The sequence below is a fragment of the Psammomys obesus genome, unplaced genomic scaffold (assembly GCF_907164565.1).
Source record: "Psammomys obesus unplaced genomic scaffold, mPsaObe1.curated_primary_1811, whole genome shotgun sequence".
Lineage (NCBI taxonomy): Eukaryota > Metazoa > Chordata > Mammalia > Rodentia > Muridae > Psammomys > Psammomys obesus.
Genome location: NW_026593286.1, coordinates 31,512,868 through 31,526,448, shown reverse-complemented (window position 1 = coordinate 31,526,448; position 13,581 = coordinate 31,512,868). Strand labels below are relative to the sequence as shown.

The following is a 13,581-nucleotide window of genomic DNA, read 5'->3' as shown; positions in this document are numbered from 1 at the left end:
AAATAAATTAACAGATAAAACTGAGTATTCTGTCAAAAAAGAAAGAGAGAGTGAAAGAAAGAAACAAAAAAAGAAAGAAAGAAAGGTATAATCAGGTATGAGGAACTCTGAGGCAATGCAAAGGGCAAGACATGAAGTGAGGATCTCTTCTCACCTCCACTGCTCCTGACCCAGCAGCCCCTGGTCCACTGTTGGAACATTCCATTCCACTCTTGCCAAATGGAAAAGTGATTGTTTCTACAAACCAGGAAGTGGAGAAGGTTTTTGACCTGAAAAGCTCCTGACTTCAGGAGGTTCCTCCATCCTCACAGAGACAAAGGAACCCAAAGACAGAAGAAGATGGCCTCAAGGAACACAGCACCAACAGGGTCCCCCTTGGGGTTTCCCACAGCACCTCCAGAAGATCGTGGTTCTCGGAGGCAGCGGCTTCCAGGATCAGCTTGGAGATAGAGGCAGCTCAGCACTTAAACATGCTTGCTGCTCCCCCAGAGAACCTGGGTTCAGTTCCCAGCACATCCATGCCGGCTCACAGCCATCTGTAACTCCAGGTTCAAGACACCCAACACCCCCTTCTGGAAGGCTTCCAAGGACACACGCATATATGCAAACACTCATACACATAAATAAAAACAAATCTTTTTTTAAACCTCTTAGACGTACTTATTTTATGTGTTTGAGTTTGCCTGCATTCACCATGTATGTGCCCTGTGCATACATGGCTAGAGGTTAGATGAGGGCATCAGGTCCCCTGGAACTGGAGTTACAGATGGTTGTGAGCTACTACGTAGGTGCTGAGAACCAAACCCAAGTCCTCTGCAAGAGCAACCAGGGCACTTACTTGCTAAGCCTTCTCTCCAGCCCCAACAATTTGGTTTAAAGAAAAAAAAAAAAGGTGGTGGGGGGGTGGCATTAGCTAGGGAGGTGGCTCAGTTGTTAAGACTACTTACTGAAGGTGCAGAGGACCTGGGTTCTAGTCCCACCACCTCCGTGGAGGCTCACAACCTCTGTAACTCCGGTTCCTCGGAATCATACGCCCTCTTCTGGCCTCTGCGGGCTGGCTCCTAGATGCACATGAACTCATACAGGTTCACATTCATAAATCAGAATATAATTACAGGAATTTCATTAAAGGTCGCCATCCTCACGCTCAGCAAGAGGGCAGCCAACTGTCCTCTGGGTCCTATGATATAAATCTAATCAGGGGCACCAAGAGGGAAGCCACGCATTTCATTCTGACGTATCGGATAACCCTGAGTGGTTTCTGTCTCCACAGTGGGAGTTTGTGTCTGCCTTCCGGCAGGCCCAGTGCCACCAGAACGCTTTGCCTGAGGTGAATGCTGCCATGAGAGTACGGTTCAAAGAAGGCACAGACACCATACAGGAGCTGAGCATTGCCTACGGAGGGGTAGGGTCCTCCGCCACCACCGCGCACAGCACCTGCCAGCGGCTCCTCGGCAGGTCAGTGGCGAGCTCAGGCCTTCACGGGAACCTCGATGATGGAGGGAACAAATCGGCCCTCACAACTGTTGGTAAACCCCTAGAATGTTGGAAACTCAGACTTTAAAAACAAAAACAACTCAGGGCTGGAGAGATGGTTCAGAAGTTAAGAGCACTGGCTGCTCTTCCCAAGTCCTGAGTTCAATTCCCAGCAACCACATGGTGGCTCCCAATCATCTGTAATGAGATCTGGTGCCCTCTTCCGACATGCAGGCAGAATACTGTATAAATAATAAATCTTAAAAAAAAAAATCACTGCTTGTTCCGTCGTTAACTTTGCTGAATTAATTCCACAGTATTTGGCCTCAGTGAAGCCACCTTTTGATAGAAGGACACAACAAAAATGGCCGAGGCCTGCCATTCAGGTGGCAGGTGACTGTTTTCTCTCCCAGCTCCCTTTTCTCCTGCAAATGAACACCTACAGGCGCTCTCCACCCAATGGTCCTACCCCAGGGTCCCCGCTAGCTCCTCCTGGGGAGAGAGCATGCAAGTCTGAACTCTGTCCTGCTCTAGAATATTCTGGAGTGGTTCTAGAATATCCTGACTCTGAAACACGCTTGATTTGTGCTGCAATGGAGAAGGGCCCGTTCTCAGGCCATGATTCTTAGGGCACTTGGACTCCCAGGCTTTGATTTTTCCTGTGACCCTTGTTGACGGGGTTTCTAAGGGAAACTGCGAGCCTCTAACATGTCAGTTCCCGTGCAATCAGACCGCCCTTCACCGGTTCTCCTCTCCTCACACTGAACCAGGCGCTGGAACGCGCTCACGCTGGACGAGGCTTGCAGGCTGCTTCTGGATGAAGTCTCCCTTCCAGGCTCCGCCCTGGGCGGCAAGGTGGACTTCAGGAGGACTCTGATCGTCAGCTTCTTCTTCAAGTTCTACCTGGAGGTTCTCCAGGAACTGACGGTGGGAGTAACGGCCCCTGAGCCCGCCGTAAGTTTGTCAGAGGGCAACTGCTGTCGCACATGCGTGTGGTTTCATGGGCCTGAGGCTAGCAGGCCTTGACCGTGGTGCCTTCAGGAAGCAGGGGTGGGGTGCCTTGGCCCTGTGATCCCAGCAGCTCTTGGGAGGCTGAGACAGGGAGATCACAGTGGGCTCCAGGCCTGTCTGAGATACAGAGACCTTTCTCAGAATAAATAAGGAAATGAACACCAGAGGCGTCATCAGAGCTGACACTGTTCCCCCTGAGGGCTGGAGGCCTCTCTATTCCATACATTTCGCCTGGCTTCGGGTGCCTTGCCGGGGACCTTTAGGGTTCTTTACCTTGTAGGTATCCCCCCAAACTCAGCCATAGTGTCAGCCCATTCTAACTCGTCACTGCTGTAGTAAACATCCCCCCTTGCTTGGATAGGTCATTGGTTAGGACTTCAGCAGAGAGATTTGGGAGGGCGAAATTGGAACCAGAACCCTGGCTTCTATCAGCTCCCTGCTGCCATAAGCCCCTACCTTTCCCAGCGTTCTTTGCCATTTGTCTTGTGGGGAGCCTGTTACCAGGGTCTGTCATCAGTTCTGGTGAGCCTTTGTCAGTCCTTAGCCAGTGTTCGTCCTGGGATTCAGCCCTGAAGGGCTGTCACGCCACCTTCAGCTCTCAGGTGTGGATCGGGCCCTAGCACAGAAATGCCTCTGCTCTGTGGTTTTGTTTTCTTTCCAAATAAGCTTTACTAAAGCATAATTTACAGTGAAACAAGAAACAAACAATAAATGTATAATTAAACCGTCCTGTTTAAACTTAGTGCACACACGTATACCTCGGAGCCAGCACCTCAGACTAAAAGTAGCACATTTTCATCATCCTGGAGGATCCCCGTGCCACCTTTGGGTCATCAGCCCCACCCCTCTTCAGGCAAACACTGATCCGATGTGTGCTGCTAGAGCTTCATTTCGCTTAGTCTAGAATTCTGTAATCGATATGAAATGTGAAGTTGAATTTTTGTGTTTCAAAACAACAACAAAAAAACCAAACCCTGATATGTATACTAATAAGTAAATGCCTTCCTGCGTTTTCTGATTGCAAACGACTGGAATACGCTAAGCCAAGTGTTTGCTCTCCCACCTGTTCTGCCTGCCTTGTCCTCTCTCTCTCTCAACCCTCTCCTGACCCTGATGGCAATGCTCACCCTTCCCTGTCCTGTTCCTCGGCCACCACCATCCCCCACTCCTCATCCTCACTCCCACTCCCATCCCCTGCCCCCCACCAATCCCCATCTCCACAAACCCACACTCCCACACCCCCACATCCCCCATCCTCGCTCCCATCCCCATGCCCTGCTCCCCCACCAATCCCCACATCCTCACTCTTACCCCTCACCCCCGCCCCCCACCCCCACCACTGTCCCTAACCTCAAAAAGTTGGGATCCCGAAAAGAGCACTCAGTGTTGTTCTCCTTCTGTGATCATGGGCTCTAGCTTATTCTGGGATGGCTTATCCAGCCTAGAGTTTGCTGCCTAGCACACCCACTCCTTCCCACCTCCAAGCTCGCTGGCAGACCTTCTCCTCCAGGGACCTGAGGATCAGATTCAAACCCGTCATCCAAGCCCTGGATTGGATGTGTGTGGGGGGGCAATCGGGGGTCATAAAAGGTGAAGCCCTGGGGTGGGTAGCCAGGCCACCCTCGGTGTATTCGGAGCCATTTTACGTAATCCAAACCCAACCTGATCCAAACTAACCAGCCTCTCCCCCTGTGCGGAGTCATCCCAGGACAGCCAGCGCTATCCAGAGATTGCAGACCAGTTCCGAAGTGCGCTGGGAGAGTTCCAGGTCACACTACCCCAGGGAATCCAAACATACCAGGTCAGTGAGTTTGATTTCACTGAAACCTACACTGAGAGATAAGCGGGAGCTGCGTGGACCAGGCAAGCTGGTCACACGGGTGATTTCTAGTTCTTCCCAGTTGTTCCCAACCCAAAAGGGGAGTCTCTGGCCCCCAAGAGCACAAGGCTGCAAGGATCTGCAGACAGACAGTCATAGTGACTTGAAAATGATATTCTTTGGGCGCTTGTTGAATGCCTTCCCCGGAAGAGCAGCTGCGCCCAGAGGTTCAGTCTCTAGCCCAGACAGCACATGTTTAATCTCCAGCCAGCAAACAAAAAGCCTGCAAGTGACTAAGCTTGCCCTTCTGGAAGGACGATTTAGAAATTAGCTGTTCCAGCTGGTACACAGCCCTCCCCACCCTCAGCACACACACACACACACCCACACTGAATGAACAACATGAGGACATGACTCTCTTAGGAATGGTTGAGGAGGTATTTACACTAAGTAGATATGAAGGCGAGAACAGCCAGAGGCATCTGAAAGGGTCCACACTGAACTGGGCCATGGGAAGGGCTGGGGAGAAAGTGAGAGAGAAGCCAAGGACCGAGAGACCAAAGCCAAGATGGCTGAGGCTATGTAGGAACCAGAGAAGCTCAGGAATAGAAGGGAAGCTGGGGGCTGGAGACGTTGAGAGCAGAGGATGGGGTGCCAGCCAGGATGACTCTGTAACAGGCACTTGTGAGCACGGACTGAAGGAGACTGGTGGCCAGAGTCTGCTTTGACATGTTAAAGGCACTTCAGTTAGCCATTTTTCCAGAGCTGGAGACCTAACATACACATTTGTACACACAGTCACACCCATACACATACTTGAACACAAACACACCCTTTCTCGTGCATACACACTCACATGCCTATATACACGTGCCTGAACACACATGCATAAGCACACACATGAATAGACACACACATGCACGCACACCAGTGTTAGCTTCTCAGAGAACAGCTTCAGCCTGGATCTGGAGAACCCCATCCCACTCCCACCCTTTGCCAGAGACCCTGAGAGTCGACACTCACTTCTCCCTTGGATTCTGGTCTCTCTGCATGGGGCATGCTATGTCATACAGGCCTCATGGGAACAATGAGCACGGGCAGCAAGCAGGACAGAGAGACCTGAATTGCCTGACAAAGGGTTTCAGGGGTACCACAAATGGAGGAAAGTAAAGAGTCTGTTCACCTGCTTCACCATTCAGTCAAAAATGTTGGCCTGTCAGAGGCATTGCCGCAAACCTGAAATGACAATCTCTCACTCTAGTTACATCGTGAATTGGCCATGCTCACCATCTGACTCTATCCAGTGTTTGCTGTCCCAGGGGACTGTCCTGTGGCTCCACCCTGAGTCAGCCAGGCCACCTGAGATAAAAGGTTTCCAGACTAACTCTGTCTTCCTCTATAGAAGGTAGATTCTCACCAGCCTCTCCAAGATCCAGTTGGACGTCCCATCATGCACCTGTCAGGTCTTAAACATGCCACAGGGGAAGCCATCTTTTGTGATGACATCCCCAGGGTAGATAATGAACTTTTCATGGCGTTGGTGACCAGTACCAGGGCTCATGCAAGAATCGTGTAAGTAAACCAAGCTTCCAAAAACCTTTTAAAGGTATTGTTAATTCCGAGCTTCAACAGAGAAAAGCCAATGTCACCATTTTGGACCAAATTTAAAGCAAGCTTTATTAAATATTAAATACTGACCAAGAGATGGACTTTGGTCAGGACAATTCTCTGGAATTTCCCCTGCTGAAAATAGCCTCGAGCCACCTGTTGCATGGGACTTATAAAGACAAACCTATAGGCCACCACACTTTCCCCATGAAGCCTTTTCTGAGAACTACGACTCCCAGCATTCCAGGAAGCTACCTGGGCAGGTGGGATTTACAGGTTAATTTTGGACTTTGCAGTGTACCTAGGGACTGCCTCATGGGAATGTGTCCTTTTCTGCAATGCCCTAACACAAAGAACTCTAGGAAGAAGAAAGAGCATCTAGAATAGACCTTCCTTGTCAGAGGAGGGGAGATGGCATAGGTGCTGGGGTTGTAGGTCAGTTGGTAGGGTGCTGGTACATTCTCCCATGCGCAAATCCTGGGGTTCGATTCCCAGCACCATATAAACCCAGCATGGTTTACCGCTGTAATTCCAGCTCTCAGGAGGTAACAGCAAGAAGATCAGAAATGCAGGGTCCTCCTCATACAGCTAGTCCAGGCACATGTGGGTTACATGAAACCTTGTACCAAAAAAAAAAAAAAAAAAAAAAAGGTAAAAAGTTGAGCCAGGTGGTGGTGGCAACAACACAGGCCTTTAATCCCAGCACTCGGGAGGCAAAGGCAGTTGGATCTCTGTGAGTTCGAGGCCAGCCTGGTCTATAGAGTGAGTTCGAGGACAGGCAGGACTACACAGAGAAACCCTGTCTCTGTAAAAACTGTAAAACCGCATCTCCTCTGCAACCTCATGCATGACTTAGAGCCACTGACCCCACTGAAACACCAGCCTCATTCCTGAATAAGAAATAAACGCTGTCAGACATTTCCAGAAGGCTGGTCTCACTGTCCTCCCTGGTAGCTAAAGCGCTACCTCTCAGCCCTGCAGTAGCTCTCCTGGAAACCTGCTCCTGGGCAGCTCCATTCTGATTGCTCAGGCTGGACTCACTGTTACCTGTTCTTATTTTCAAGTGTGCTCTGTTCTTCCCTCGGGTTCAAGGCCGTCAAAGTTTAAGACCCCTCCTTAAATGTCTCCCTGTGTTCAGATCAATTGATTCATCTGAGGCCCTTGATCTCCCTGGTGTGGTTGATGTGATAACAGCTGAAGACATTCCGGGCACCAATGGTGATGAGGATAACAAATTACTGGCTGTGGATAAGGTATGAATGGGACATGCTTTCCCAGATATGTGATTATTTGATCACCCAAGGCCCCCTGTCAGTCACCTGTCGTTGCCTCTGAGCTTTTTCCAGCACTGAGATACTGAAGCGCCATGGCCCTGGCTCCTCTGTACCCCAATACCTCCATTTTCTGAAGACAGGAAATAACATAGTAAGCAAAAACTAACCATAGATCTGCTTCAGCTACTGGGAGCCTCTGACTTCATTTGTAATTAAGTACCTGATTTATATCAGGACAGGACGCTCTAGAGCAGTGGTTCTGAACCTTCCTGATGCTGTCACCCTTTAATACAGTCCCTCATGTTGTAGTGACCCCTGTAAAATTATTTCATTGCTACTTCACAACTGTAATTTTGCTACTGATTTATAACCTTGTTATTTACAGTATGTGAATATTTGCTACGCAGGATCTCGTAGGAAATCCTTGTGAAAGGGTCGGGCCACACAGAGGGTCGAGACCCACAGGTTGAGAACCACTGCTGAGAAGGCTCTAGAAAGGAGGTGGGGGACCACAGCTGCACCCTCTTATTTACACGGAACTCTCTCCCTTCCTAGACCTGGTCTCTCGCAGCTCTTACTTACCTTCACATGCTCTACTTTTAATAAGCTGTCTTGGCTGTCGCTGGCCTTTTAATTCAAATTGAGCACCTGGCTGCGGCTCCAGCCTTTCCACCTACTGCACGCCCTTGGAGTCCGCCATCTTTAAAGGAGGGATGACGGTAACGCACCCCTCCTTGTATCATAGGAGTTAGACAAATGAGCAGACTGGAGTGGCTATTGTCACGTTTCAATAAATGCCACGTATTTCCTCCTCCAGCCGTGGAAGAGATCAGTGGGGTTTTTTAATTTGTTTATATTTTCTGAATCCATCAGAAGAGATTGGCTATCATTTATCAGTCTAATGGGGCTGCCATAATAAAACTGCCTAAACACGGGGCTAAAAAGATGTCTCAGTGTTTAAGAGCGCTGGCTGCACTTCCAGAAGAGCTGGGTTCAATTCCCAGCACCCACATGGCAGCTCACAACTCTCTGTAACTCCAATCCTCCAATATCTAACACCTTCTTCTGGCCTCTGTGGGCACTGCTCGCATGTGGTACACAGACATACATGCAGGCAAAACACCACACACACATAAAATAAAAATAAATAAGTCTCCAAAAAAAAAAAAATACACAGTGGGAGGCTGAAACAACAGAAAAGGATTTTTATAAAGTTCTAGAGCTGAGGCCAAGCCACAGCGTCAGCAGGCCTGGCATCTTCTGCGGAATCTTTTCTTCACTTGCTGATGCTCCCTCCTCGCTGTCTTCATTTTGCTTTTTCTCTGTTTGCTGTTCAGTCATATTGTATGGAGGCCCCACCCTTGTGGCCTCACTTAGTGTTAATAACCTTTGTAAAGGTCTTGTCGCCAGAAACAATCTCAAAGGGGTTTCAACACAGTGAAGGGTTGAGTACCCCAGTCAGTTTGAGGCAGGGGCCACAACGTTCACTTTAAGCTCTTAAGTGACAGGATGAAAAATGCACCTGAATGCATCCCAGCAGGGCACTGTGTTCTCTGTTCATCAAGGGCCTGCATTTCAGCTTCCAGGGGAGAGCAGAGGTGGGGGAGAGGTTGTTCTCCTTTCTTTCAGGGGTGGCTGGAGAGCTTCAGGGTGAGGCCCACATGCTGGGCTGGAGTGCAGGAAAAGTTTTCCACAGAGTGTTACAGTTTAGCTTTTTTAAAATGAGATCGCTGGTGGCAATGGAAGCTCTGGCATTCCAAAGCCTGTGGTGATACACCACACTGTTACAGCTCTTCCCCTAAGCTGCTGTGCTGAGCAGGAGTGCGGGTGAAAGCCCATGCCTGCTGGGCTAGCTGATACCCAGGCTGGGCGAGGCCCAGGCCCAGTGGGCTAGAGGCAGGTCCAGTGAGAGGCAGGTCCTGCAGGACAAAGGCTAATGGCTGCTTCGGCAGTTTTCCAGAAGCTCTGGGCCATCCAACAGCAAATCCCCAAGGAGGAGGGGAGCCTTCTCTCCCCCAGGAGAAATGAGGACTCTCAGGTGCTCATGGTAGAAGGCACATGGTATCACGCAGCAAGCAACCCCAGCACGTTTATTCAAAATCAGGGATTTGTAAACCTTGGGCAGTGGGAGGGATTTTGAGGGTGAATGTGTTTGGTTTGCTGGGGTCAGGAGGTCAGGGACACTGATTTACATGTCGTGGTACAGTGCCTCACTTTTCATGCAGTAGCATGTTCCTACACAAGAAGGAGACCACGATACTTAATTATCCAATAGGTAGGGGGAAATCTCCAGGAGAAGTCAAAGGTCATTTATTTGGAAAGTCAAGACACCAAGGCATCTAGTTGGCAGAGGTGAGCATCTCCTGGAATTCCCAGCTGAACCAGTTTTATCAGGAAACCGTCATGCCTGCGATCTTTCTCTGAGAGCCACGTGATGCTCCTTATAAGACCTGGGGTATCCAGATCAGGGGAAGGTGGGAGGACTTTTAGAACCCCGCTGAGAGAAGGGAGTCCATTGTAAGGAGCTCAGTTTGGCTCTCCGGCTACGTCAGACTTCAGCCTTACCCAGCAGACCTCCACAGTGCTGGGGGCCGAGCCAGGGGTCTCACACAGGCTAGGCAAGTGCTATACCATTGGGCACCTTGCTTTTTTATTGTTTTTAAATTTGAACCCAAGCACAAGGGACTCCGGTGTGCCTGTCTCTATTCAGCAATGACATCTAAGACACCAGCCACTGGTGGGGCCAAGCTTGACCTCTGTTCTGTTTACTTAAGAAATCACTTAAATTAGTTCATTTATCATTATCATGGCGTGGAGTGTGGGAAGTGTAGAGGTCACATGTGCAGGTTAGAGGACAACTTTATGGAGCTGCTTCTCTCTTTCCAGCTGCCTGTGCAGGGACCAAACTCGGGGCCCCAGGCTTACGCAGCAAGCTCTGTTACACACTGAACCAGCTCCCTCCATCTGCTTGGTACAGGTGCTCTGTGTGGGCCAGGTCATCTGTGCTGTGGTTGCCGAGACTGACGTTCAGGCAAAACGAGCAACTGACAAGATAAAAGTCACCTATGAGGATCTGAAACCTGTGATTTTCACCATCGAGGTCAGTAAGGAGTCAGTTTTCTTCTAAGACTGTCAAGTCAGGCTGCAGGGGTAGCTCAGTGGTTAAGAGCACTGGCTGCTCTTACAGAAGACCCGGGTTCTATCCCCAGCACCCACATGATGGCTCACAGCCACTTGTAACTTCAGTTCCAGAGGATCTGACACCCCTTCTAGCCTCTGCAGATACCAGGCATGCACGTGGTAGACATACGGGTGGGCTAACACTCATATACATAAAACAAGAATACACAAATCTTTTTAAAAAACATTGTAAAGTCAAAAAGCATTCTTCTAAATGTCTTAATATTAGAAAACTAACTCAGAACCTTTTGCCTTCCCACCCCTCAGCATCTGTTTGTCCTGGAAGAAATCATTTTGCTTTGGAAGCTATTACTTGTAGTAGATGAAATTATCTTTGGCTCCAAGAAATAGGGGAAAAAAAAAAACAAACAATCAGAATTGAAGCTTCTCTCTCACATTCAAAAGCCTGGAAGTTGCCAGGCCTGTGGCCAAGGCCTGTGGTGCTGGCTGTGTAACCTGCTGAGGCAGACAAATTACACCAAGGCAGATTAGCAAGATCCTGACTCAAAACAAAAAGTGAGAAAAAATATGGGTGTGAACTCGGTGGTAAAATGTTTGCCCACGGACAAAAAAAAAAAAAAAGAAAAAGAAAAAGACTAAAAGTGCTCAGTCCAAGGTTTCTATGGTATGGTAGTCTGTTTATATCTGTGTATATGGTTTATATAATATGTTTTGTGCTGCCTTAACAAAATCCCTGACACTGAAGAATGTATTAATGAACAGGAATTTTTTTTTTTCTGGTTCTAGTGTCTGGGAAGTCATCTAATGCTACATGATTCCAGAAAGAGAAAGGGAAAGAGTAAAAAGAGAGAAAAATTCACTTTCATAACAAAACTATTCCACTATGGTTATTGCAATAACCCACCCACCTAATGAGCCCTCATTACCATTATTACCTAATTACCTCATTACCTACTCTTAAGGGTCCCACCTCTCAAGACTGTGCCTGAGAGTTAGGCTGGAACAAGCCTAACTCTCCCGGAACACAGCTCCTTCTAGCCAGTCTCTCTGTAATACATGGTTTCCATCCTAATAAGTACTGAAGCTTTAGCCATTAAATCCACATTCCAGACATCAAAAGGAATGAAAATAGGTACCCCTAGTTCCTTTTAGAACATTTTCCAGACAGGGCATCCCATCACTTGGGCAGCAGAGGCAGATGGAGCTCTGTGAGTTAGAGATCAGCCTGGTCTATAGAGTAAATTCCAGGACAGCCAGGATTACACAAAGACTCACTGTCTCAAAAAAAAAAAAACAAAAAAAAAATCATTTCCCAGTCCTTACAGAGTAGTATGTACATTGTACATGGCTTTCTATTTCTGTTGCTGTGGCTATTAGACTCTAGAGGGCTTCTGTACCCTAGCTAGTTCCCAAATAATCAACACAGAGACCTTTAGAATACAAAAAGCTTTAAAGCACTTTTAACTGAGCAAGTATCAACCCTCTAAACTATTTCACTATTTCCCAGCTATCCACCCCAAATTACTTGCCATAAATCCCTTCTGCCTGGGCTGCTTGTGCTCTATCATGCCAGCCCTCGTGGCTGAGTGCTCATGGTCTATACTGCCCCATCAACTTCTTTCTCTCTGGCTTTTTCTTCTGCTGCTACATCTTCTGCTTCCGCTCCTCCCAGCTTCATGATTCCTCTGAGACCCCAAGCCTGGGATCCTAGCCTGGACTACTTCTCTTCTGCCCAGTTACAGGCTTCAGCAACTTTATTAACCAATCAACTTTAAGTTAGGTAGTGCAAAGCCAGGCATAGTGGAGCACACCTGTAATCCCAGCACTCAGGGAGTCAAAGGAAGGTGGATCTGTGAGTTTGAGGCCAGCCTGGTCTACAAAGTGAGTCCAGGACAGCCAAGGCTACCCAGAGAAACCCTGTCTCAGAAAACCAAATAAATAAGGTAGAGCAAGGTGTACATATCACTTGGTGTGTATGTGAGAATGTCTGGGTAGCAACCCAAATCTTGAGGGCCAGTAATTAACATAGAATGTATAGCACCAGACCAACCCCTAACATATTTCATTGGCTAGTAGGTCAGCATCTGCCATACCTAACTGCCAAGAGAGCTAGGAAGCATAATTTTCTTCCGGATGGCTTGTTTATCCACCAAAAACTTACTACCCTGTTACTTGAGAAAGGCGATGAAAGTAGATATTTGAAACAATAATGTCTTCAAAATAAAGACTAAATATAATGAGAACTTCATGATAAAATTCTACAGAAATTTCCACTCTGATTAATGGCTCTTGGTGGTGAGATTCAAGTCATATTTCTGAAGAAAATAATGGAGTGAGAACATAGAAAATTCAGGTGTGGGCTGAGGTGTTAGTTTTGTCCTTACTTTATCAAGCACCTGAGATAAACACCTTTTAAGGATCGATATTTCCTTCTGGCTCACAGTTTTAGAAGTTTTAATTCATGTTTTGCCGGGCAATACATTGTAGTGGCCACACTCAGGTGAGCAAAAGTGCTCACTTCATTGTTGGTGATTATTAATATTCAATAATGATAGATCTTTTAGTTAAACAGGGGCTATTCCTAAACCAGCTGTATATCCAAATTACCACACAGAGACTAGGATTTACTTAATTAACCTAGAGTACAATGCTGGGCAATTATTACTCCATCCTAAACCTCCAAGCCCACAGAGCTTCCTCCCATTCAGATTTCCCACATTATACTTGCTTTTTAGTCATATCTTAGGTCTGGGTCATTTATCCTGATGTTTTCAGGTCCTCCCCTCTTGGATCTCTTCTCCCACTCCTTTTTTCTCCTCCCCTCTGGGCCAGGATGTCCCACCCCATTATCTCCATTGCTCAGCATTGGGTAGCTGTTTTTATTGGCAATACAGAGAACAAATGGTGGCATGTTTGCACAAACTTGAGACAGGTGATGCTTAGAGTAAGCATCACAATGCAATGTTCAGATTGAAACCAGATAGTGGGGGAGAGAAATCGGCATTTGAATGAACAAGGGCAAATTGTATACATTCCACAAGAACATTATACCAACACCTCATGTCTGGGACAGGAAAGTGAGAAAAGGAAGAGACCAGGTTCCCCCAGCAGTCCACTTTGAGTGCATGTCTCGAATAACCTAGAGCCTTCTATGAGTCCTCACTTGTTAAGAGTTCTACCATTCTCATACTGGACCAAGCTAGGGAGGAGCGCCAAGCTGGGACTGAGCCTCTGACTCATGAGGGTTTGGGG

At 47.8% G+C, this 13,581-nt stretch overlaps 1 protein-coding gene across 1 annotated transcript in view; it reads left to right on the top strand.

The window, feature by feature from the left end:
- Window positions 1–13,581, top strand: part of LOC129683819 (aldehyde oxidase 2) — a 71,756-nt gene that overhangs the window by 26,880 nt on the left and 31,295 nt on the right. The window contains exons 14-19 of the mRNA XM_055616801.1: window positions 1,274–1,458; window positions 2,247–2,430; window positions 4,196–4,288; window positions 5,709–5,878; window positions 7,053–7,167; window positions 10,166–10,288. Coding sequence (XP_055472776.1) covers window positions 1,274–1,458; window positions 2,247–2,430; window positions 4,196–4,288; window positions 5,709–5,878; window positions 7,053–7,167; window positions 10,166–10,288 — 870 coding nt within the window. The remainder of the gene's footprint in view (window positions 1–1,273; window positions 1,459–2,246; window positions 2,431–4,195; window positions 4,289–5,708; window positions 5,879–7,052; window positions 7,168–10,165; window positions 10,289–13,581) is intronic.